Source organism: Pleurodeles waltl, chromosome 7 (genome assembly GCF_031143425.1).
Source record: "Pleurodeles waltl isolate 20211129_DDA chromosome 7, aPleWal1.hap1.20221129, whole genome shotgun sequence".
In the NCBI taxonomy this organism is placed as follows: domain Eukaryota; kingdom Metazoa; phylum Chordata; class Amphibia; order Caudata; family Salamandridae; genus Pleurodeles; species Pleurodeles waltl.
In genome coordinates this window covers 933,991,714-934,018,569 of record NC_090446.1, presented here as the reverse complement: position 1 = coordinate 934,018,569, position 26,856 = coordinate 933,991,714, and the positions used below count along the sequence as shown (strand labels likewise).

Below are 26,856 nucleotides of genomic sequence, written 5' to 3'. Positions count from 1 at the left end.
GTGTCCTGACCTGCCTTTCACCTTGGCTGCTGGCTCTGGCAGAAGGCAAGTCAAAACTGGACAGTAATAACCTTATAACAGTCGAGTTCTGACATATTTTCTTTATAATCGGTGACTTGATACATCAGAAGTAGTCGATCATATAGAAATGAATGACTGCTGTTTATACAGGGATCACAGAATCCCATGTATTAAGTAGTCTGTAACACCAAGAGCTTCATCAGTGTAAATGCTCCCAGTTTTGACTGATGTGGAGCTGACCTGCCCAAGATTGAACAGAGGAGCAGAAGTGTTATTAGAACTACGGTTTCAGAGGAGAGTTTACAATTACTGTACCTGATCGCTTTGATATCTCTAATGCGGTTTTAATCTGCATGAGGTGAGAGGCATGATCGGTGTGGGGCACAAAAGGTATGTTCTTCCTTTTCTCCTTCCTACCTTTATTTGCTTGGTGCGTGAAGATGCAAGGTTAATCAATGTGTTTTATTCCACATTTGGTCTAAATACTTTGTGGATATAAATCACAATAAAACATACTTTCAAACTGACAACATGCCTTCTTTTCTCCCTATTTCACGTTCCAACTATTTGATTGTGTACATTTATTGGAGCCTGCATTTAGCAAAACAATGGGCGATTTGTATAGGGTCAATTGAGAAGTCTGCAAGGTTGTCGCTGTTCCCCCCCCAGAAACCTATTGTCTCCTATACCTCTGCTTTGTTGCCCCTGATACTAAACATGTGACACTTATGAGACACTTTTATTTTTTGTTTTGATCGTTGTCGTTGTATGACACTACATGTAATGTGTGGTTCTTCTGGGCGCTTAAGGGAATGGGTTTTCTTGCATAACTCTTACTGTGAACTGATTCACTTGTAAATGCTCCAGGAAGTTCGGGATGTGTGTTTAGTAATCATTGGAGATGTCAAATTGTGAGCACTAATGCCAGATGACTTCCTCCACAACATAGTTAGCTTGGCAGATCTGGGCTTTTTGAGTAGAGAGGGTGAGTTGCCTGTATGGGGAAAGGGCAATGGGAGAGGAAAAAGAGGGAAAACAGAGATAACATAAGGGAAGACTAAAGATGCCATATTGGGCAAACTGTGGATTTCTTGAAAGAGGTCTGCCTCTGGCTGCGTGGGAAGGACTGCATCTAATTCATCATTTGATTGGGAGGATATAAGGCATTTATAGGAGATACAACTGCCCCAAGAGTTTGGAAGAATGAGACACTTGTGTAAATCCTATCCTGTCTAGAGGTGGTCGAGTGTCTCATGTATGACTGGATTGGCATTGACATGCTTTGAATGAGGCATTTATCTATGACATGTCCCATGTATGGCTAAGGTGTCTGAGCCATGCCTCACAAAGAACTGATGTGGCTGTCACAGTCTGGTATGAAACTGACCTGCGTCAGGCATGTTGAGTTTATGATTGTTCTGAATGCAACATATCTCATTGCACAGAGTACTCTGTGGCATGTTTTGTTCATAAAAATTATGCCTATCATAAGGTTCGTGTATAGCTGTGCAGCTTGTGATGTCTTATTTATGAATGTTGTGGCCATTAAATCTCTAACTTGAGTGACCAGTCTGCAACATATTTTCTGTAGGTTTTGCGTAACTGTAACATGGCTTATGTATGACTGAGGTACCTCTGACACATCTCATGTATTATTGATCCATCCGTAGCATGCCTCATATATGGCAAACACAGCTTTTAAAATGGTTCTTGTATGGCTGACTTCTCATCTCTTTCTCTTTCTCAGGTGGACCTGGCCCGGCTGCAGCAGGCAGCTCTCTCTGTGCTGTTTAATCAGGTCTTTATCTCCTTACCCATGGTGATGGTTATGTATCCCATAATGCACTGGAGGGGCAACCCTTGTGGTCCAGAGCTGCCCACCTTTCACTGGGTTCTACTGGAGCTGTCAATCTTCACCCTCATTGAGGAGGTGCTTTTCTACTACTCTCACCGGTGAGTACCCAAAGGCCAGGCCGGAGTGTAGATAGTCAATGGACATGTGATCCTGAGAATGATCTTCTGTGGGCTAGAGAGAGGGAGGCCCTCCATGGGTGACATGGGAAACAGGAGGGTTCTTCTGTGACCCTGCGAATGGCACTCAACCTCAATGTGTATAGGAGTAAGATTCAGTGGGCCCGAGAGTGGTGCTCAATAATCATCTAAGTATGAAGAGAGTATCTCTCACTGCCCTGATAATGTTTATTTCCGGAGATACTTTATTTGTGAAGCCTTTACCACCCCGTTGCGTTGCGAGTACAATCTCCGACACATCATTCCCTGCTTGTGCATCAGTTACAACTGTCGGTTCTTTCGACGACGAGCGTCCAACCGTGCTCTAGCCTCCCTTTTGAGGATGACGATCTCCTAGAGGTGACAGAACCAATGTCTTTTAGGAAATGCCCCCAATGCCACTCTAAATAGCCCTGGACAGACCTTCACACTTGCTGGACCTTGAAAGCTGCAACGGCTGTTCCAAAGTAAAAAGACTCTCCATCAATGCTGAGATTGACAGAGGGCTAACACCAGGATAGCAGAGTCCACTTAAGAGACACCCAACATCTTCTTGGAAGCCAACCTCCAGCTGCCAAAGAAGAACAGGAGGATCCCCAGTCCTGAGTACATCCACTTTGATGCCTCTGACTTTCACGAGAAGCTCTTCCAGGGAGATGTCCCCGAGGCTGCCACATTCACCTTTATGGGCCACGAGCAATATGTCAGAGCAACAAAACATGTGATTAGTGTTGATGTCCCTCAATCGATCACCTCTTGTAAGCAGCCACATGTCGGAGCCAAGCACCACACTTCCGGGGGTTGAGTGTCATGAGCACTGTTGAAAGTACTGCCATCTTCAGGTGCTCTACTGCCCTCTGGCACAGGTTGACACCGAAGAAAGGCCTAAGAGACAAAGATAAACTTTGCTAGAGCCCTCCATCCTCAACTGGTCTCAACACCAAAACCACCCACCAGCTACCATTCACAAGTGACACCGACGCCGCAGATTTCTCCAGCACCAACCGCTGTCCAAACCAGCCTCGATATCGAAGACAACCTTGGTGCTGAAACCGTTGTCAAAACCAGTTTTGGCATCAAAATCTCATCCTCAAGTAGTTGCATGTCAGACTATGCAAGATCTTCATTCACTCATGTAGAGAGGAGATTGTGGCCTCTGAGAAGGCTCTACCCTAAAAGTGTAAACCAACTTCGGAGGAGGCTCAACCACAGGATGATGACAGTCTTCCAATGAGACCCAGAGACAATCCTTCTCCTCTTTCTACTCCTCTTCCTCCACAGCCTCTTCCTCCCCCGTCACCTCTGCCTTTTCCATCTTCACCTCCATCTCCTACTTCATCTCCTCCTCCATCCCCGAAGCACTTGTCACATAGGTGCCCCGAGTCCTATTCAGACTCCAACAGCGCAAGCCCTTATTCACTGGCATACAATTTCTCAACTGTGTACCAGGGTGTTTCTAGTGACCCTTGGGAGGATTATGATGTGGACCCTACCACAGACTCAGACTTAGAACATATCTCATTCAGGGCCTCACCACCAAATGACACTACTGCATACCATATTGTCATTCAGTGTGCTGCCACCTACCACAAAGTGGATTTGTACACTACCCCAGAGGAAGAGGATTTCCTCCTAGAGACACTTTCTAAGACAGAGTGATCTACTAAGAATCTTCCCATGCTCAAACGGATGGTTAAGCCGGCTTCTGATATTTTTAAAGAGGTAGTAAAGTCTCACATGGTTATACTACGTATTGAGAAAAAATATAAACTAGCTTCCTCAGACCCACACATCAGGGGTCATGTCCTTTCAGATTCGTTAGTAGTCACCACTGCTAGGAAATGAACAGTACCTCAAGCTGCTGGGTACGCACCACCTCCTGATGCTGCAGGAAAACAAGTAGTGGTTGACGCAGCAACACACTGGCACATTGCGAATTGATGGGCCTCTTAAGAAGGTATGACAGGGCCCAGGGGGAGGAAATGGGGGGATTCTTGCAGCACCTCCCAGACCAATATCGGAAGAAGGGGGAACAGTTTGTAGAGGAAGGAAAGCCATATCTAATGCCACCATTAGATGTGCCTTAGATGCAGCAGATACTGCTGGCATGGGAGTAAACGTTTCCATCACCTTGTGCCTTTCCTTGCTCCGAGTGTACGGGTTCAAGTCTGAGGTGTAGCAGCACCTAGTTAACCTGACTTTCAACAGAGAGCACCTCTTCAGACTGTAGGTGGACACAATGCTTCAGAGAATAAAAAAGGACACAGAGACTCTGAAACTCATAGTCACCTTGCAGACTCCTTTGGGTAGAGGGTCCTTTCGCAAGCACCACTACAGAGGAGATTTCAAGACCACATCCCCAGCACCTTCCCATTCAAACCAAGTGGACCAACAGGATTATCAGCAACAAGCAGTTCAAGGTTTTCCAAGAGGCTCTTTTAGGAGTAACAACTCCAAGGGCTGAGGAAGAGGCTCCCCCAATTTAGAAAAATAGAGTACATTTCATAAACTAAGTTAAGACCACCGCAACAGAAAACCAATCAATAGAACCAGAGATATGCAATTTTAAATATTTACGTGAAAATAGCACCAAAAAGCACCTAATGTCGGCTATGGACATCTGGTCACGCTATATGGGGAAAAAGTCACAAGTTCAGGCCGACTGCGATGAAGCATAGGGCGGCTACAGGGGCCCAGTTAGGCCTGCTAAATAAGAGTACCTAAAATCCTGTTGCGCAGAGTTGCGGAGTCCCATGTCCAAGATGCGTCACCCAGCCGAGGCTATGTGAGGTCCTGGTTGGAGATGCGTCAGCAAGCATCTGTTTCAAGGAGCTGCGAGGGTGTGATGCAAGGCTCGATGTTGTTGAGGAGGTCATCGATGAAAGGGCTTGCGATGTGAAGTCCAGCGTTGAGGATGCGCTGCACACTGGTTGGTTCTAAAGACGTTGTTTGGCTGGCGATGCAGAGGCCTGTGTTGTTGGGGGTCCTGTCAAGCAGTTCGAGATGTGAGGCCCTGCGTGAGGGATGTGTCATGCAGCGGCAGTTCCGATCGGGCTGCGATGCGAAGTCCTTGTGCCGGGAAAGCCCACACAGCAGAGGCGATGCATTAGTTGTGCTCAGGGTTGCGCCGCGAAGTAGAGGAGATGCATTGGCCCGGCCAGAAGAGCACCTTCAGGCCCACTTCCAGGACTGGGTGGCACCACTTGGCAGGGTACAACTCACAAATGGCAGAATCGAGGTGCTGGCTTCAAAGTTGTTGGAAACCTTTATGTCCCTGAGGCTTCTGACCTGGAGGCTAGCCAACTAGCCCTTGGAGTCACTCTGGGATCCGGGGTTTAGAGGTGCAAGTCCAGTCCTTTTTTACCCAGGCAAAAGGGCAGCATGGCAGCAGCTCAACACAGCAGGGCAGCAGTCCTTCACAGCAGAAGTCCAGCGGAGTGTCAGTCCTTTCAGCGGCACAGCAGTCCTTCTTCCTGGCAGAGTCCAAAGATCCAGAAGTAAACCAAAGAGTTGGGCCCAACATTTATACCTGGTTCCCACTTTGAAGTTGAGGACGTTTGTATGGATTTCCACCTTCCTGATGTGTCAGGCATCCCCTTCCTCCCTGTCCTGGCCCCCGTTTATCCGGGGTCAGTAAAGACTAGTGACAAACCCTTTGTACTAGTGCTCAGGTAGAGCCTTTGTGATGTAGAAGTGTGTCAGGTGACATTCTTCTGTCCCGTTAACTCTGAGTAGCCCATCCTGCCAACATCTGTTTTCCCTTTGTATTACTGTCTGGGAACAATACACAAAGACCAACTGCCAGCTACACATAGTGGTTGACCCAGTATCAGGCTGCAGGCACCAAATGGTTGGACAAGAAAATGCCAACTTTCTAAAAGTGGCATTTTCAGAACTGTTGTTAAACATCCAACTTTACCATCAAAGAGTGGTTTTATTACAATTCTTGACTTGTCCACCTGCTCCCTATTAGAAGTTATAGTTTATTAAAAGTAACAAGGTAACTCCAATGTTATCCTATAGGAGAGGTAGGCCCTGCAATAGTGGAAAATTATTGTTGGTGTTTTTCACTACGAGGACATGTGAAACCCAAAAGTACATGTCCTACATCTTAAATATACTGCACCCTGCCATCTGGGCTGTTCACGGCCTACCCTAGGGATGTCATATGTATTAAAGAGGAAAGTTTTATTTTGCCAGGTCAAAATGGCAGTGTAAAACTGCACACAGGCTGCAATGGCAGGCCTGAGACATTTTTCAAGGGCTACTTAAATGGGTGGCACAATAAGTGCTGCAGGCCCATGTAAAATTCAGACGTAGACGGAAGAAAATAACGGTAGCGTTTATTGTTGACAGCGCAGAGCATCTAGCCTCCAAGCTTCCTCACCAACGAATAACCGTCCCACATTCTACAGTCCTCGCATTCCACATTCCAGAATACATCCCCTAAGCAACCCCACAATTCTAATGATAAAATACAACAGCCCACTAGTAGCATTTAATTTACAGACCCTGGGTACAGGAAGTACCACTTTACTAGGGACTTACAAGTACATTAAAAGTGGAAATTGGGTGTAAGCCAATTCTACTATGTTTTAAGTACCAAGCACTTTAGCACTGGTTAGCAGTGTGCAGAGTTCTAAAAGCCAACAAACGTGGGTTTAGAATACAAGAGAGCGAAGGCAAAAGCTCTGGAGATGACACTGCAGAAGGGGCCAAGTCCAACAGGACCCTCTCCATAGCCAAAAGGCAGGGGAGACTATTCAATACCTTGATGGGCTTCCTCGCTTAGGCAGTAGAACATGGATGAATGCCTTGTTATATAGGGGCACTTGTCAGTCCTGCACCTCTCTGAACTCAGCTGGATCCCTCTGTCTTTGCTGTCATGAGCCATTGTACTGACCCTGGGGAACCCTTCACCTCACCTGCAGATCAAATCTGTGAAATACCTAACCTTAACTTGCTCACAGATGCATCCCAGTAAGAAGACTATACAACCGCGGACAACAAGTGATGTGACCTTTTCCGCCCCTTGGATCAGCCCTCTGTCTCCAATTCAAGGAAAATTGTGCCAATAAGGACAGAAACCATGAGGCCACTGACAGTTGTCAGTGTCAAGTGCCAGGCCCCAAGCCATCCAGGGTTCTCTGACTGCTGAAGTTTCTCAGAGTGGGGAGTGCAGTGGCCCTGGGTGTTTTGCACCCAATTTCCACTCCGCTTCCCAGCAGCCCAAGGGCGGTAGCCTGGGATTAGCCACTTAGTAGAGGGTTTGCACCCTGAGGCTGAATAGGTGCCTGGCGAGGCAGGACTTCCACGGGGAATCACCGCCCCCCTCATGGGTGACATATTCTGACTGTGTCATTCATGAGTTTGCCTGGTGCAGGTCTCCAGACCCCTGTCTCTGTGACAGCATAGGGAGCACCTCCAGGTCAGAAGTGACTTTCACCAGGGTCAGTCTTGGGGTGCTCTGTTCTCAGAGCCAGCAACTCCTAATCCACTTTTCCTCCCAATGTGGACTGCTCCCACCTCCTACCCCTCCATCTGGGCCTCCGTACCGTCTGCTGTCGAGTGGTACCCCCAGAATACTGAGCTTTCAGGCACCCTTGGCAGCTGCCCTTTCCAGCTCTCCTGACACAGTGGAGATGGTATGTTGGTACAGACCAGGTCCCCTAGCTTGTGCCTCATCCAGAACCTCCACTCCTACCCTTGGAAGAGATATGGGAACCTTTTCCCCCATGCTAAACTGGGACCTGTCTGGGTCACTGTGTACCTCCCTCTCACTCTGCTGGTGGGAACTGTCTCCATCCTCCTTAGGAACACTTCCAGATACCTTCCTAGACACTCTGGTATTAACCTATAGGTCCACCTCCTTTGCAAGCTTCTTGGAGTCAGTAAGCTTGCAGTCAACCAGGTGTTGGTGAGGCTCTGGAAAACAATGACTGAACATGTGCTCTGTGGCGATCAAATTGTAAAGTCCCTTATAGGTGTTTATCTCGCTATCCTTCACACATCCATCCAGTTCCTTGCCCAAGTAATCCAAAAAATCCCGTGAGGATTAGAGAGAGTTTCTGACTGCCTCTGAACCTCAAGCTGTACGTTTCAGGAGTGAGACCATATTTCCTGACAAGGGTTTCCCCTCATTAGGTATATGCGTCTAGATGCTAGCTCCTCAATACTTCTCAATGATCATTTGCATCTCTAGAGCTACTTCATATGCCTCAAACCACCAGCCTATGTTATCCCCCAACTCAAAGGCCCCAAGTTCCTGGGTATGTGGACCCTTCCTCCTCCACTGGACAGTGTGTTTTTGCCGGCACCATTCATTCTGAACTCTGGCAATTGTTTGGCCTTGAAGGCCAGCTCCTTCAGACTCAGGTCATGAGCCAACAACATGTTTCTCTTCTTCAAACCTATCGCTGCCTCAGCATTTACCACCAGTTTATTTTTCTTCATCTCAAGTTTAGCCATCTGCAGCCTAAACTCCATCCCTGTCTGCCAACTCCTCAGGAGACAGACCTTGCAAGGACACACTTCGTTCCACTCTGGGAGGGTTCTCCAATTCTGGAAGCAAGACATCCCCCTCCCTTGTGTGCGGCATCTCAGGATCTGCTTCTAGGTCCTCTACTTGCTCCTCCAGATCATCTTCCTTATCCTGCTGCCCGCAACTGGTGAAACTCCCCCAAGGCCCTCAGAGCTTTCTGAATCTCCACCTTGTTGGTGTCCTTTTTTGGTTGAAAGCCCCCATTCCTTACAGAACTCCTTGAGATCAGCTGCCAAGTAGTCCTCCAGTTTAGTAAACTCGAATTTCATTCCTGCAGGTATCGGCACAGACAGTCAAGTATAATGAGAGTGCATTTACAAAAAGCAAAAGAAGCGAATCAAAGAGAAAGTTTGAAACGTGAAATGGTATTAAAGTCTTCATCTGGGATGGTAGTGTATTCACAAAATACTGTATGGCACTGCACAAACACAAGTTCTAATATTCACCTCTGATCATCAGAGTAAGAAATTGGGTTACTGGTTGAGGGGGGGAGAAACCCTTATCAAGCAAGATCCACAATCCACGTGAGGATGAGGCACAAGCAAGTCCCAAATTCAGCTGTGCTCACTCCTCTGGTAGCTTAGCTCAAAGCAGTCTGGCTTTACTTAAAGGCAACATGGGAAGTAATAATGCAGCACTTCAAACAGTAATAAAGTGAAACCACAACACACAGAAAATCCCACACCAATTTAGAACAGAGTAAATTTTAATTAATAAATCAAGACCAAAATGACAAAAAGTCAATCAGTAGAACCGGAGATATGCAATTTTTTTTTATTTTATTTTTAGTGAAAATAGTGCCAAAAAGCACAAAATGGCAACTGTGGATATCTGGTCGAGCTAGACCGGGACAAAGTCATAACTTCAGGCCAACCACCATGGGGCACACACCAGCTACAGGGGCCCAGTAAGGCCTGATGAACAAGAATACCTTGAATCTTAGTTGCGAAGAGTTGTGGAGTCCTGCATTAAGGATGCGTTGTGCAGCCGATGGGAGGTCCTGGTCTGAGATGCATCATGCAGTGTCAGAGCTAAGGAACTGTGAGGCTCTCTGATGTGCGATCATGGGTCATCAAAGAGTCCTGCATTGTCATCGAGGCTGCCTTAGACAAGAGGCTTGCGATGCTAGGCCTTGCACCAGGAATACATCATGCAGCTGCGGTTCCGATGGAGCTGTGATTTTAAGTCCTTGTGTCTGGAAAATCTGCACAGGAGATGCTTTGGTTCTGCTGGGTCCACAGATGTGCGGGCAGAGAATCCTCAGGCCTTCTTCCAAGGGCCCAAGAGTGGCACCGTTTGGCAGGGTAGGCCTCACAGATGGCAGAGTCCAGGTGCTGGATTCAAGGTTGTTGGAAGACTGTTATGTCCCAGAGGCTTCTGATCAGGAGGCCAGCCAACTAGCCCTTGGATTCACTCTGAGGTGCAGGTCCAGTCCTTCTCACCCAATGAAGAGGGCAGTAGGTTAGCACATCAGGGCAGCGGGCATTCAGAGCAGCAGTCCAGCTGAGAGGCAGTCTTTTCAGCAGCACAGCGGTCCTTCACAGATCCACAGGTGTACTGAAGAGTTAGCTCTAAGCGTCCAGCATTTATATCTGGTGCCCACTTTGAAGTGGAGGGAGATTTTATAGGTTTCGACCCCCCTGAGATGTCATATAACCTCTTCCTCCCTGTCCTGGCTCCAGCTTGCCTGGGATCACAAAAGACTACTGACCCTTTGTAAGAGTGTTCAGGCAGAGCCTTTGTGAGATGTAAGTGTTAGGTGACAGCTACCCCCCATTAACTCAGAGTGGCCCTTCCTGCAAACACTTAACTTCCCTTTGTATCACTATATGGGAGCAATACCTAAATATCAACTGGCAGCTACACCTAGTCATGTGACCCAGCAGCTGGCTGCAGGCACCAAATGGGTAGGACAAGAAAATGCCAACTTTCTAAAATTATGACTTTATAGTTATAGAGGACTTTCAATTACAATTCTTTGGACACAAAATTCAATCTGTCTACCTGCTCCAAATTGGACATTACAGCTTATTAAATATAAATATGTAATGCCAATGTTATCCTATGGAAGAGATAGGTCTTGCGGTAGTGAAAAACAAATTTAGGAGTTTTTAACTACCAGGACATGTAAAACTCAAAACTACATGCCCTACTTCTAAAATACACTGCGCCCGGCCCTCTGGGCTGTCCAGGGTCCACCCCAGAGGTAACATATGTATTCAAAAGAAAGGTCTGGCCCTGGCAAAATATTTATTTTGCCAGGTCGAGACAGCAGTTTGGAACTGCACGCACAGATTGCTATAGTAGGCCTGGGACATGCTAAAAGGGCTACATAAGTGGGTGGCACAATCAGTGCTCCATGCCGTGCACTTGTAGCATTTAATTGACAGGTTTGGGGACAGGCAGTACCACTTTACTAGGAACTTAGAAGTAAACTGAATGTTCCAGTTGGTTGTAAGCCAGTTCTACCATGTTTTAAGTAATGAGCACAAGCACTAGGTTCAGAAAACAGGAGGGTGAAGGTACAAAGTCTGAAGATGACCCTGCAGAAAGGGCCAAGACATTGCAGTGGTGCCCCATGCATGGCTTCCTATGCATCCACTTGCGGAGTGTCTCTCCAGTCAATGGTCAGAAGAGCAGGGCCATACGGAAGATCTAGTGTTGGTAAGGGTCAGCACCCATCGTTCTCTGCAGTGGTGGACAGCAACAGCTTGTTGCAGGGGAGGCTCTTTCTAGACCCTGTTCCGCAAGTGACCATTATTACGGATGCATCCCCTACCGTGGGGGGGCACATCTGAACAATATGACAGTACAGGGTCTGTGCCACCTCATCTCAGGGTTCTACACATCAGTCACTTGGAGCTGTTCGCCATTCAACCAGCTCTGAAAGCATTTCTCCTTCAGATTCAAAGCTAAATAGTCCTGGTGCATACGGACAACATGACTGTCATGTTGTATTTACAGAAGCAGGGAGGCACTCACTCCCTGTCTCTGTCAACCCTAGTTCAACAGATCTTGTGCGGGGTAATCCATCACCAACTACATCTCCTAGCAGAATATGTGGCATGGGAGACAACAACTTTGCAGACCTACTCAGCAGGACGCAACAATGAGTCCAAGAGTTCTTTACTTCAGAAGGTGGGGCACACCTGACATAGATCTGTTCACCACAGCAAAAGACACAAAATGGCAAAACCTCATCACCAGATTTCCAGACCCCCAATCCATGGGCAATGCCCTGTAGATCAGTTGGTCAGTGATCTTTGCCTACGCTTTTCCATTTCTCCAACTAATTCCATTTGTGCTCAGAAAACTCAGGCAAATTTCCCTCGTCTTCATCCTGGTTGCTCCAACATTGACCAGACAACCATGGTTGTCTGTCCTATTTGAATTTCAGTAATCCCACATGAGAAGTCCCCCATGAGACCTGGCCTTCTCACCCAAGACCGTGGCAGAATCAGACACCCGAGCCCCAGACATCTCAACTTAGCCATTTGCCTCCTGAGGTCACAGAGTTCTGGTACCTTGGATTGCCACAATATACTTAAAAAAGCATGCAAACTTACCATACACACCGGCTATGATGCTAAATGGAAGTGTTTTGTGCATTACTGTATGCAAAACATCAGTCGACGTAGCCCCAATGTGCAGGATATCATTGCTTATTTCCTTCACCTACTAAAGTAGGGTGTGGTCTATACCTCTATCAGGTTATATCTAACTGCTATTGCAGCATACATGCAAAACAGAGAACATTCTTCTTTTCTTCAAAATTCCTGTCATAAAAGCTTCATGGACGGTTTCAAGAGTGTTATCTCAACTAGGACACATAATACCCCTTCCTTGAACCTTAATATTGTCCTTACCAGACTAACAGCTCCACCTTTTCAGGCCATACATTCATGCCCCTGTCAATTTCTCTCAAGGAGATTTGTCTTTCTTATTGCAACTACCTCATTCAGGCGCATCAGTAAATTATAAACCCTCACACTTCAAGAACTCTTTTTCCTAGTCCACAAGCATGAAGTAGTTCTCAGAACTAATCCCAAGTTCTAACCCAAAATGGTCTCCGAATTCCACCTTAATCAATCTATTGAACTCCCGGTCCTCTCCCCACACCCTGACGGTCACGGTAGCTGAAAAAGCACTTCACACTGTAGATGTTAAACAAGCTGTTATGTATTACATTGATAAAACCATATGTTTTCGTAAGAAACAACTATTATTTGTAGCTTTCTGTAAACCACATAAAGGACATGCAATTTCAAAGACAGGACTGACCAGGTGGATTGTCAAGTGCATACAGGCCTTATATTAAAGTTAAAAGAACCCAACCTTCCCACCCCTGACCACAATCTACCCACAAGCAGGGTGCTACTATGGCTTTCCTAGATAACATTCCTATAGCAGACATCTGTAACCACTCTACTTGGCCCACTCCACACACTTTTATGGAACCTTATTGTGTGGATGTGTTATCAAGGGAACGAGCCAGAGCTAGTAAAGCTGTCCTTAGAACTTTGGGCCAGATGTAGGAAAATTGCAAATTGCGACTTGCAATTTTTGTGATTCCTTCCGACTCGCAAATTGCAAGTCGCAATTTGCAATGCAGAACGGTGTCTCAGACACCGTCTGTGAGTCGGTATGGGGTCGCAAAGACCCACCTCATTAATATTAATGAGGTGGGTCGCAAATTGCGGCCCCATACCGACTATGGGTACTCGCAAACATGGAGGCCTGCTGTAGTCAGCAGACCTCCATGTTCGTGACTGCTTTTAAATAAAGCAGTTTTTTTTTTTTAAGTGTAGCCCGTTTTCCTTAAAGGAAAACGAGCTGCACTTAAAAAAAAATCCGAAACCTTTAGTTTCGGTATTTTTTCAGGGCAGGTAGTGGTCCCTTGGACCACTACCTGCCCTGAAAAAATAATTTGTGGTCCATTCACAAAGGGGAAGGGGTCCCATGGGGACCCCTTCCAATTTGCGAGTGGGTTACCATCCACTTCAAGTGGATGGTAACTGCGACACCATTTGCGACCGCATATGCGGTCGCAAATGGTATTGCATACCACTGTGAATCGCAAATAGGAAGGGAACACCCCTTCCTATTTGCGATTCGGAAATGCATTTTGCGAGTCGGTCCCGACTCGCAAAATGCATTTCTGCATAGGAAAATGCGATTTGCGACTCGCAAACGGCAATTTTTGCCATTTGCGACTCGCAAATCCTTTCCTACATCTGGCCCTTAGTTTCAAACCTCTGCCCCATTTACTGGCTAACCACCACTTAGGGGAGGACTGCTTTTCAGTCTGTGCACAGCATGTGTATCTACAGCCATACGTTAGGAATGGAATTTGTTACTTACCCTATAAGCATCTGTTTGTTGCATGTAGAGTTGCAGATTCACATGTGCTCACTCTCCACCCTGGGAGCCAGTGACTGATGCAATCTGTTTTTTCTGTGATATATTATTTCTACTACATGGTCACTGGTTTATATTCTATACACACTATCCCCTTACTTACATTCAGTCTTTGGGCAAAAAACAATCTATCAATGAAGTCGGTGACCATGCACATCTACACCTACAGAAGGAGTCAAAGAGACCTTGTGACTAAGGGGGGGCATATCCCACAGAGTTACATTAAAACTCCACAAGATTAAACTGAGTTGGAGCGTCGCCAACAAGAGGTCCGAGTGACTGTGCCAGAGTTATGCTCCAGCAGGGCGTAACTTGAGCCTGTTGTTATCCTGCTCCCGACACTCCATCAGCTGGTATCCATAATAGGGCCATATACCCCTGCCGCACAGCAACCTATTGGATGGCGATCTGGAGCCCCTGAAGCAGCCTGGAGCAGAGTTGCAGTGCCAGCAAGGTGAGCAATCTCTTTGATAAAAATAGCAGCCACAGAAACCAGCCTCTGTGGTGGCGGATCAAATGATTCAGCGGCTTTTGGGGAGATGACAACACGGGAATGTAGTGGGGTTGTGAGAAGTGTGCTGTTCTCCCATCTCTCATGCCCCCTGCAGTCCCTGTCTTCCCTGCCGCTCTGCAGACTGACATGACCGGAGAGCAGCCTGCTGCCCACAAGAAGAGAAGAAAGGAGCAGTGCCAATGATGCAGAAAGCATTCACGGAGTGTACTCCGAGGTCCCGAGAGACCAAGAAGCAAAACGGGGGCCAGGTGCCTGATACATGAAGTGAGGAGGTGGCCGCCTGCAGCGGAGGGTGGGTGATTCATGATGACCTAGGTGGCGGAGGCGGGCCCTGAGGCCTTTGCGAGTGGAGAACACTGTGGAATCCTGGCGGTGCCCCGGAGATAAGGATTAATGCAGAGGAAGGCCGTAAACAACAAAGCTGAGATGGCCGGGTCACTGAAGAGTACATGGAAGCCAGAACAGTGCACAAGCAATCCCCCGTGACCATGGTAAGTCCTGAGCCCAGCGCGGTGGTGAAAAGAGAAGTGCATACTTACGTGAGGGGCTGGGGCCCTGGTTCTGTTGCCTGGGCCTGATGCACAAGACCTGCCTGTAGAAATCCTTGTTCACTTCATACCTAGCAGTTATGAGCCTGAGACTGGAAGGGAAACCCTTCCACTGCCTAACATGCTGAGACTATAGTGGACTTTCAGGTGTGCGGATGCCCAGTGGGGAGACACTAACGCACCCACTACAATTGAGGGAGACCAGGCTCCCTCTGACACCGGTGTGGGGAATACTGACACCGACCACATAAAGGGACCACACAGCCAGACCAGATTCAGTGGGCGACGTGTGGTCACTGATATGGAGAGAGAAACCGGTAAGCATGAGAACCTAAGCAGGCCACACACTACTAACAGATAAACAGTGGTGACCCCCCTCCTGCTTCCCTCAGGAAAGCAAAAGGGAAGTAACAGAAACAGACCCACTAGGGGAAGATTGACAAATACACAAGACAGGTTGACTCACTGGCAGAGGGGGTGAAGGACGCTCACCCAGACAGTGCGGCGTTGATAGTAGCAATCCACCAGTCTAGGGTAACGTTGGAAACTAAGATCAGAGAGGTGGGCATTGAGGTCACCCTCCTATAGCAGGATCTCCAGAAGGTCACAGATTCACGGCAATGGAAGAAAGGGTATCTGAACTGGAAGATGCAACACATTATAATGGGAAAGATCAGACCGAAGTGAAAACACTTAACCATAGACCTACTATGGAGGGTAGACAACACAGAAAGTCAAACACGGTGCAACAATCTTAGATATGTAGGATTTCCAGGAGGAGTGGAGGGTGCCAACATGCCTGCCATCCTAGAACGCCTTTAGTAACTTCTCCACCTGTTTTGTCATTGAATGCACACACAGGTGCCTGGCTGCCAAACCGATACCAGGTGCCCCCTTTCCCCACGGACACTTACTGCACGATTCCTGAACATTCATAAACGTGATGATATCTTGAAAGAGGCAAGGCAGCTTGGGACACTCAAATACAAACTCTTGCAACAAAATGCTGTTTCTCGATTACTCCAGGGAAGTGCAAAAGCAAAGTCACTCCTTAGATGCGGTTAAGTCTAAACTTAGGTCAATGAAACTCAAATAGATGCTACTCTTCCCTGCCAAACTCAAAGTACTCTTTCTTGACAAAGCGCATTTTTTGAGACCTCCAAGGAAGCCTGGAAATTATTCGAAGAGAGACCGTTCTTGCAGCCCCCAGATGAGTCCTCGCAGAGGCCTTTGAGGGGAGCGGACCAAAGCCGTGCCCAAACTTTGGACTTTGAAATGCAAACACTGAAATAAATCACAACAGGGCAGAACAAGTTCGAAGGGGGGGGGGGAATGATGGGAGAGACTCACTAGATGATAGCTCCTCTGAATCGGACATGGTGACAATTCGTCATGAGAAGCAACCTCAGGAACGGAAGATGCTGGGGAGTCCGTCTTGCATGCCGCCAGAGGAAGAACAGGCGGACACTTCAAATGAACACATGCCAAATACTTGGACTGAACTATGCTAAGTATTTGGTTTCTTTAAGAGTTGCTCTGTATTTAAAGGGACAGATGGGGTGTGGTGGGGATGATGCTTCAACATCGGGGAAAGAGGGAGAGGCCCACTGGTTGACTTGGTGAGGACGTATTGGTGGTTTGTTTTCGAGCCCCCGGTGGACACCATCGATCTCCCTTGTTCTTTTTAGTTCACATTTCATGTGTAACCTATTAGTTTTGATTGTTTCTCTGAGTGTATGGGCTGCTGGAACATCGGCAGTAGGAGGGTGTGGTGATTGAGGGTGAAGGTGAATAGTGTGAGGAAAGACTGATAGAATCGTAGGGTGAATCTGTACCTTGCCTTGGCCTGTTCCCAAGTGGTGCATGTGCCTGAGAGTGGGTTTGTGTTCTATTATAATTTGTTGATAGCATTGTTAGTGGGACAAGGGAGGGGCTGGCGACAGACCTCTTGGACCAGTCCTGGGACAAATTGAGTCATATTTGAGAGTTTATGTATGTGTGTTGGGGGAGACGGGTAAGGTGGGGGATAGAATTGTTTTGTTTGGGTTATTGATGTTGTTCTTTCTTTGTTTTATACAAGATACAGGTGGGCTCTTAGAAATGAGGCAACATTTGTTACATGGAATTGAGAGACGAATACTTCCCACAGAGTAGATATGACACAAACCTCTCAGCCTGACCTGATGGGCTACTCTGTACTCACATGGAATGTCAATGGCTTAGGTAATAAGATAAATTACATTAGACACCATAGGCCAGGCATAGTCCTGTTACAAGAGACCCATTTGAGAGGGATCCAGTGTCATTTCCTAGCCCGGGGGGGCATACATTACACTGGCCCATACATGCTTCACTTCTGGGTTGCGGGGAGTGGCAATTCTGGTTCAAAAATCCCCCCTTCAGTGTGCAAAAAATAATGGGTTGACTCGCATGGGACTTATGTGGCTGTGCAGGGTATGTGGGGTAGACAGGATGCCACTCTTATATGTGTTTATGCATCCCCTCGACTCCAACAGACCACACTTGATAATGTAATGGGCATCCTACTAGATACAGACGCATCATTCCATATTATTGGAGGGGACTTTAATGATGTCATGTCTTTGGAGATGGATAGGTCTGGACCCTCACCTCCTTAGAGACACACCATTGGCTCATTTGGCATCGGGTGGCAATGACCTGTGACGTCATTGTCACCCGATGACCAGGGACTACTACCACTCGGGTGTGCACAGTGTCATCCCGACTGAATCAGTGTTTGCCCCGGCAGGTGAAATAGGAATGATTTTAAGAGTGGAGTCCCTAGCAAGAGGACTGTCTGATCATGCCCATCTCTTGATCACTTTAGGTCGGAAACCTTGGAGTAATGGACTGGGATGGAAATTTAACAAATGGGAACTGCTGGCTGAAAATATAGCATGCGAACTCCATGTGGAAACTGAGCTCCACTTCTCAGAAAATATGCACTCAGTGACATTATGGGAGGCATATAAAAAAGTGCTGTGAGAGTGACTCAAAATACTATAGCATATAAGAAAAAGAAGACAATGCAAGAAGTGGGGGCATTAGAATCTTAGCTGAAAATGCAGAATTGAAGGCCATAGTTCCCTTAGATCCCCTCCATCTGCGGCAGATGAAAACTATGCGTGCTGAATATAAAGCACTGCTAAACGATGAAGCACACAACCAAATCCTAGCCACCCAGCACTGCTTATATGATGCTGGAGATAAAGCAAGAAAACTACTGGTGTGGCTAGGCCACCAAGAGACAGAGGCTCGTGGGTACATCATATAGAAGGGTTGGACAGCCACACCTATATGAAAGATAAGGACATAGGAGAAACTTTTGCTACCTTTTTAAGAGGCCCGTATAGTGTACATACGCAGGTAACAGAGGCAGAAATAGAGGAATACTTACAAGAGGTGTCGGGACTGATCCTAACACTTGAGGATCGAATGGCCTTCAAGGAGGAAATCTCCCTTGCAGGGATACAAATGGCCATAATCAAACTGAAACCAAGAAAAACACCAGAACCCAATGGCTGAGTTATTTAAGAAAAATGCAACAGTATTATCCCCCTATCAACTCCAAATGTATCAACTCCAAATGTATCTGAGAACCCGGCAGGATGGAACCCTTCGAATGGACCTGCGAAAAGCCATGATAGTGGTTATACCAAAAGCTGGGTAACCAGACTTCAAATGTGGTTCATACCGTCCTATCTTGTTGCTAAGTATAGAAACTAAAATCCTGGCCACAGTACTGGCCATGAGACTAGTTAGTGTTATAACTCCTTTTCTACATAGCGACCAGTCCAGCTTTATGCCTGGACGATCAACTAGATATAACCCATGCATACTCCACAACTGACTAAAGGAGGAGGCCTGGACGCGCTCAGACCCACATATTTACATTTCCTTAGACTTGGAAAAAGCATTTGATGCAGTTCATTGGCCCTTCATGATACAAGTGCTGTTGAAACTGGGATTTGGTTCAAACTTTTTGAACTGGGTAATGCTCCTGTACCAAGCCACTGTGACTGCTGGGCATGTGAATGGGGTCCTCTCTGCAGACTTTCCCATAAAGAGAGGGACTCTGCAGGGTTGCCCCCTGCCGCACTTTTTATTTGCCCTAGTGCTGGAACCTTTAGTTGGCCTAGTTCGAGTGCAACAAAACATTATAGGATTTCGAGCTCCAGGGTCAGTGATTGAGGAGGAAAATATCTCATTATACGCAGATTATATCCTCCAATATTTTGCAAGCCTGGAAGAGTTGATCCCCGTGACATTTCAGACATTTGATAGATACAGTGCCCACTCAGGATATACCATAAACTGGGATAAGTCTGTTCTTTTTCCCACTGGTGGCCATCTGGACCCCTTGGTGCTCTCCGGGAGATTACGCATAGACCGAGATTGTTTCCAATACCTGGGAGTATGTGTGACCTTGAATCAAGAGAGAGCTTTAGAGCAAAACAGTCTCAAAATATAGGCAGTGATTCAAACAGATGCAGAGTGTAGAAGGAAACTACCCCTAACAATACTGGGAAGAGCGGCCATGTTCATGATGATCACGCTCCTGAAATACCTCTATGCACTCCAGAACACATATTACAACATCCCGGAGAAGCTCTTCACGAATATTGATGAGGATGTCAGGAAGCTGCTGTGTGACAATAGTCATCCTAGGATAGAAGTTAAGACACTACAAAGGAATAAGTACAATGGGGGTATCGCCCTCCCAGACGTCTGAGCCTACTACTGGGCGTCGCACCTCCTTGTCATCAATGACTAGAGCCATGCCCTAGGGGGCCACACGACCTATGCATTGGAGTGAATCCAATTCCACGAGTGGCCTTTCCAACACTACCTTTATAGGAGGAGGGGGGCGAGCAGGCTACTCTCCGTGACCCAGATAGTCCTTGAGTCCTGGGTTAAGACAAATAGATTTATCAGATGGGATCATAGGCTTACCTGGGAGACTCCATTATGGATGGGACCATACCTAAAGGAATTGGGAAAACTGTGGTTTCCAGACCTGGGACTTAACCGTTATTTCCACAGTGGGTGACTTCATTGAGAATGGGGATTTTATCCCCTTCCAAGCTCTTCAGAGGGTCTACCAGTTCCATGATACAGAACAATTCTGATAGTTGCAATTTAGACATGCACCAAGAGCAGAAGGTATAGATCTTGACATGCCGGAATACACTCCCTTGGAAGGTAGGCTCCTGAGAACTGACGGAAAAAGCTGTCTCTTGGGTATACAAAACCATCAACAATAATGTACTAGATGGCCTAAAGAAACTGAGGGCTAGGTGGATATCAGAAATGGGCGAACTGAATAATCTTGATTAGGAGGCAGCCCTAATGCACCGAGGAGAAGTGGCGATCAAGATTTGATTTCAACTTATTCAACTTAAAATTTTACACCATGTCTACTTTGATTGCACACAACTCCATAAAATTGTGAGGGCAGGGTCTGAGGAGTTTTTTAAGTGCAGGGGGCTGAGAGGGGATTTTTTCCATACCCTGTGGACCTAATCATACACACTTACCGGGGAAAAGGTGCTTCACGAAGTGAGCGGGGTGGTGGGGGCAACACTCCCGGATGACCCAAAATACGTACTTTTGGGAATACCTACTGATTTTGATGTTCTCCAGGGGAAGCTACTCTTCTGTGACTTGGGTCTCGTGGTCTTCAAAAGAGATGTGGCAAAGCACTGGGGAGTCCCTGAGCTGTCAACTATGATGGAATGGAGAAAGAAGATGAACCTCTACATTGCCACTGAGAAAGTCACCTATGAAGCTAGAGGGTGCCTACGTAAATTCCACAAGGTCTGGCATAGGTGGATTGCATATCATAGCCTTGATGGCTCAGAGTAGGAGTCTGGGTCCTTAACTATCTAGGACAGATGCTTAGTTAACTTGTATTGATTGTAGTGACTTATCATCTCTCCAATTTACGTCTGCTCTTATTGTAGTATTGTGGCAAGATGTAACTAACGACACGTGTTGGTGCCTGTTTGAATTGCTTCCTCAAAATCTAATAAGAAAATAAAAAAATAAAAATTAGGCTGAGCTCTGCAAATGGGTGTAGATTGGCACATCTCACAGATTTTTAGGTCTAGGAGCTCGTTCTGCACTGAAAATACACAAGAACAGCACAATGTGGCACGCCAGAGGGCACTGCAGTTCGAGTTGATTTTGCTGCAGCTGTTGTTGATTTTCTACTCGAACTGCACCTTTCTCATCGCAAACGGTCATGACCATTCGTAGTGAGAAAATCTCACCAGGTGCCGTCACAGCACCCAAAATTTGTGCAACGGAACGCAAATTCTGGCTCAAGCTCGCCAATTTACTGTTGGCGAGCCGCGTGCAAAAATGAGCTCCGCCACATGGAGGTTGAAGGAATTTGGGCTGGAACTCCACTTTACAAGCACCAATTTTGCCAACTCCGCCAGTGTAGCAGAATTTACTGCCTACAACTTGCAACATCCGAGTCCAACACTAGATGGCAGGAGTATGCAAAGCATATGATCCTACAGCACCACACGCAACGAATAGATGCTTTAAGGGTAAGTAACATACTCCTTCTGTAGATCATGCTTCAAGATACTAATTTATAGAGTAGTTAAGACAGTGGGACTGCAGGATTTGGATAGAAAATATAGACGAGTATTTTCAGGAACATGGATTTTCAATTGGTGTGATTATTGTTCAGTTGCAGTACATTTCTGCTGTCTTTTCTGGGACTAGATACTCTAGTGTATCTGACTATAGCAGCTGGGTACACCGCTCTTACTACCGTCTCCACCTGCGGTAGGCTAAACACAACTCTAATGCCCTCCTGCGTGCTACAATATTGGAGCGGGCCTATCAGTTATTCAATTTGTCTTTCTCAACTGTGTTTTATTTATTTGTTAGAGGACCTCAGAGTGTTAAAGGGCCTACAACTGTGGTCCTGTACCAATAGGTTATTTCTAAAGCTGGTGCTCTTTCTCGTGTAAATTTAAATCACCTGCAGTTCCTTAGCTCAGGTTTTGGCACCTGGCGGGCATACAGATCGATAACTTATTTTTATTATGGCAGGGCACGTTTTTTGTCTATATCACTGTCAGACAGAACATGTTCAAGGAGTCCCTTGAGGACTCTGCAATTATTTATTTTGTTTACAATTTTTTATAACTTTTAATTTCCATCACAGACAACGCTATACTGACGTCATCTCGACTCGTCGCAGTCACCTGCTACTCGTATAAAGATACATTGTCATTTTTTTGAAGGTTCAGAACTTTTAATAAATGTACATCTTGATGTTAAATTGCATTAAACAAAGACAATCTACAATCAGCTTAATTTTCTGAAACAAACAAACCATGGTATACATCACAAAAACACTAGCAAAATCTTTAATCCTGTAAAATTTGCTGTCCCTTTCTTCAGAATCCTATCAACCATTATCTTATCCTTTTGAGGGAGTGACTGAAGCGAAAGACGGCAGGGGAGGGCAGAAAGACATCACTACATTGTCATGCGTGGCAATACTCATATTCATTCCGACTGATCTTCAACAATCATCTATGTATTCTAAGATCTGATAGCGCTTTTTAAAAGACAACAGGATCTTCTCCCACCCTTGTTCAAAGGTCCCTCCTGCACCTGTCCCCCAGACACCTTGTCACAACTACTCTCCCCAAGAAATCCAAATAGTAACACATTATATCCACTGGGTGATCGCAGGGCCTTCAGATGACCTCCAATAGAGATCAAGGTATCTCTTGGCAGTAATTAGGAGCAATTCCAAATATATTTTCCTTGGGTCAGAGAAGAGGCCAAGCAGACAGTTCTGTATTCCCAGCAGTCTTTCTACCCTTTGTTTCCACTACTAGTGTTACTACTTTCTTACAAAGTTAAGCTTTTACTGGACGTCAGGATCATATGAAAGAATCCTGCTCCCTTCTCTCTGAATAAGCGAAAATTAAATTCCAGTTCAGATATATTTTTGCAAGCTTAGAAGGGGTCAAATATATTCTATGTAGGATATTAAACTGCTTTAGTTTAAATCTTGCACTACATTGGGGTATTCTAAGACCTTCACCCATTCAAGATCCAAGGTATCTTACCCATAATCTGCAACTTTTTAGTTTTGAGGTACCCTATTTTAGTGCTCCAGTCGGACTGCAACGTCTTATATATTTGAGTTACTGCTTTTTTCTCATTACCCAGAGTAAGTAAGTTATGTTGGGTATGGTTTGTGGTTGGAACAATTACTATGGTCAGAGCCCATATGTTGTAGTATTCCAATCAGCCAGCCACAATCCAGAAACTGCCCTGTGGTCAGTACATGCACTACTACTCTAGCGTTTTCAAAGGATTGTAGTTTGCCTTCCTCAAAAATGTTTTCCATTGTTTCCATACCATATTGGTCCGGGTTCAGTGCTCACTACACTCAATCAACTGTCAACCGCACCGTAGAAACCCTGGGGGCATTTACAGGCCACCGTGCACATCTTTTGGAATTTTTCCTATGTCTCACTACATGTATAAGCCTGGATTTCTCTCACCAGCCCGTCTTTCCAGGGAAGAATATCCTAGAGATTCTTTCACACTGACTTAGTCCTAACCATTGCAGTGGAAGTAGTGGCTGCAAACCATTTTGCTGCTCACTGCAACTGTGCTGCATGTATTTGTGCTGGTAGTTCAGAACGTTCATCCCTCCCTTAGTAGGCGGAAGTCCAAGAGTTACTAAAGCTACCCTGGGTCTTTCCTCATTCCAGGTTAACTGCAGAAGCAGGGAATTCAGATTTTTGAATATCTAGGCTAGTAGCATATAAGGTAGATTGGAAAAAGGTAAGGCAGGTGTGGTAACATTACCATTTTCGAGATTGTAAAGATAACATTGAGGCTAATTGATAATTTGGTACAGAAGGTTATGCTGCCTTTCAATAGCTGTACCTTCTTACCGTACCTTCAATCATGTCAGTGGTTGTGTCATATATGTTGATACCTAAGTATTCATATATATGCGATTTATATTTCACCTGTGTCATTCAGCAAAAGGGGGAGCCTTCCATTGCTACAGGGCTAACTGGAAAGACACTCGCCTAGTTGACCTTCAGGCCTGAAAAGTTGCCAGATTCCTTCAAAATCTTGAGAGCCCATTGTAGGAGGCTGCTCAGTTTATGGTGTACACATACACTGAGTCTGGACAACCCTTAGAGATGGTGTTTAGGTGTCCAGATAGCAAAAGCTCTCTAGGGTTAGCTGTGGGGAGAAGCGAAAGCTTATCCAGGAGGAGTGTAAAGCACTTTCAGTACCACATTAGTCAGTCAATAAGTGATCACAAGAAAGAACCATGTCAAGTGTTGCAAAAATAAAGTATTCTTCATTACAAAACTAAGGCAATGCTAACATTGGTATACCTCCACTTGGAGATGTATACACACAAAATGTACAGTTAGCAACTGGCAGGAAAAGCATGAAAAATACATTAAGCCCTATGGGGGGGCCAAAACATATACTAAGAAAGTAGTATAAGAATGGAGGTGTGGGGGTGTGAGGGGGCTTTGTAGGAAATTACCAAAGTAAGTACTAGAAATCCCACAGGTGCCCGGGTACAGAGTTGTTATCGAGTAGGGTGTCCCATAGGCTAACACACGACTGTCGCTGTTGGATTTATGGATTCAGGAGCCTTCTCAGTGGACTCCGAGGAAACCAGTTGACACAAAGAAGGTTGGAGAGTGCCCCCACCCATGGATACCCAGAAGACTGGAGTACCTACACCTAGGAGACCAGGTGCATAGGTGTGAATTGGAGTCAGAAACTCTTGTTGAAGTCAATTGAAACCTCAGTTGTCTAGCTGCGGTGGCAACCCGTCAACCAGGCCGGTGGAACCTAAAGGTGGATTCTGGATGAAAAGAACCTGTAAAAGAAGGGGGCAGTGTCCATACCACTCGGAGATATCGAGGCTGTGCAGGTAGGCAATGCCCATCCTCTTGGAGGTGAAGTTCCTGCAGGACGGTGAAGGAGGAAGTCCAGATGCGCAGTCCAGGGGATGCTAGAGATCCTTGGAGTTGCCCACAAGCTGTCCCACGTCGGTCACCGGATTGCAAGACGGTAAGTGGCCAGCAGGACCACCAACAAGCCATGGCAAACACCAATAGATGTTGCACGAAAGACTGTAATTTAATTCCGGTACCAGCAAGGTCCAAGTGACTCAACCCTTGGAGGGCAGTCAGAGCAGGCCTTCAGAAGTAAGGAAAGCCTGATGGAGTTGGAGGAGCCCTCATGAGTGACCCACTGGCAGCAGCCACAGGGAGACACAGGGAGGCCTCAGCAGTACAACAAAACAGTAGTCCCATGTCGTAGAAGCTGCAGAGTGGAAGCTGATCTTGGAGTTGCAGAGTGCTGGAGGCTGGGGCTTCTTGGAGCTCGAAGATCTCTTGGAGGAAGAGCCAACAAGCCTAGGCAACAGTTTGTGGTGTGCAGGATTTCCATTCCAGTGCCTGCAGCAAGGGTCCACTGTCTCCCAAGTTGGTCAGAAGACAAGTTGGACACAGAGAGGACCACAGAACCATCACTTGTGAGCAGAGCCTTTTCATTGTCTGTGGGACAGCAGGACCTACCAGCCGGTCGTTGTTGTCTTGAGGTGCCTGTGGATGCAGAGGAGTGATTCCTTCTTTTTCTAGAATGCAGGCAGAGTCCTTATGACCCTGTGGGATGCACAGCCACGGGTGTTGCAGAAATGTGGCAGAAGCTGGAGAAACAATGTTGCAGTGGGAGCCCTTCCAACTGGATACAGACATTTCAGTTCTAAAAGCAGACCAGCAGCGGTTCCGGAGGCCAGGAGCAGACGATGTCTCATGCAGAGAGTTCCTTGTAGAGTCTTGCTCAACGAATCTGAGGACCCATCCTCAGGAGAGCCCTTAAGTAACTCTAAAAGGGGGTTGGTCACTCTCTATAGTGACCCACCTATCAAAGGGGATCAGGGACATCATCTACCTGGCCTAACCAGTCAGATGCTCTCAAGGTCCTCAACCTACCTTGTTTCCAAGATGGAAGAATCAACTGGCCACCTAGCAGAGCTCTGTGCACCTCCCTAGGGGAGGAGCTGGACAGGGGGTGGTCACTCCCTTGTCATTTGTGTAGTTTCACACCAGAGTGGGAATCAAGGGTTTCTGAACTCTTGCAAACCGGATTATGCAAGGAGGGCACCAAATGTGCTCTTCAAAGCAGTCTGGTGGTGCTCAGAGGCCACCCCAGCCCAGAGACACCTATTTCTAAGGCAAAGGTGGTCACACCTCTCCCTTGCAGGAAATCCTTTGTTCGGCCTTCCCCTGCTTGAGTTAGGCTCATCAGCAGGAGGGCAGAACAGGGTCGGCAGCAGCATGGGCTGGAAGCCAGACAACGTAAGGCTGCAAAAGCAGAACTGGGGGGATCCTCTAGGGAACCCCCAGAGTACACGGGATCATGCAACTATCACTGGAATAGGTGTAGTTGCATGATTCCAACATGTTTGATACCAAACATACATAGGTTTGGAGAAACCATTATGTAGCTTGACTACTCGTACTGACCAGTGTCCACTACATGTCTTAAAAGGCCTTCCCCACAGAGAATGGAGTCTGGGGTTTGTAGGGGTACTCTGCTCATGCAGGAGTACCCTCATACTTAGGGACATGCACCCTGCCCTTGGACTGAAGGACCTACCAAAGAGGTGACTTACAGTGTCCAAGTGCAGTGACCGTGATATAAGGCAAGCCTTACATCTGAAGTGAAAGGTGCATGCACCATTTCATGCA

General features: G+C 46.5%; 1 protein-coding gene across 2 annotated transcripts in view; it reads left to right on the top strand.

Moving 5' to 3' along the window:
- The window catches only part of FAXDC2 (fatty acid hydroxylase domain containing 2), a 133,477-nt gene that overhangs the window by 86,048 nt on the left and 20,573 nt on the right, over positions 1-26,856 (top strand). For both annotated transcript variants that reach the window (XM_069199618.1, XM_069199619.1), the window contains exon 6: positions 1,769-1,974. In XM_069199618.1, coding sequence (XP_069055719.1) covers positions 1,769-1,974 — 206 coding nt within the window. The remainder of the gene's footprint in view (positions 1-1,768; positions 1,975-26,856) is intronic.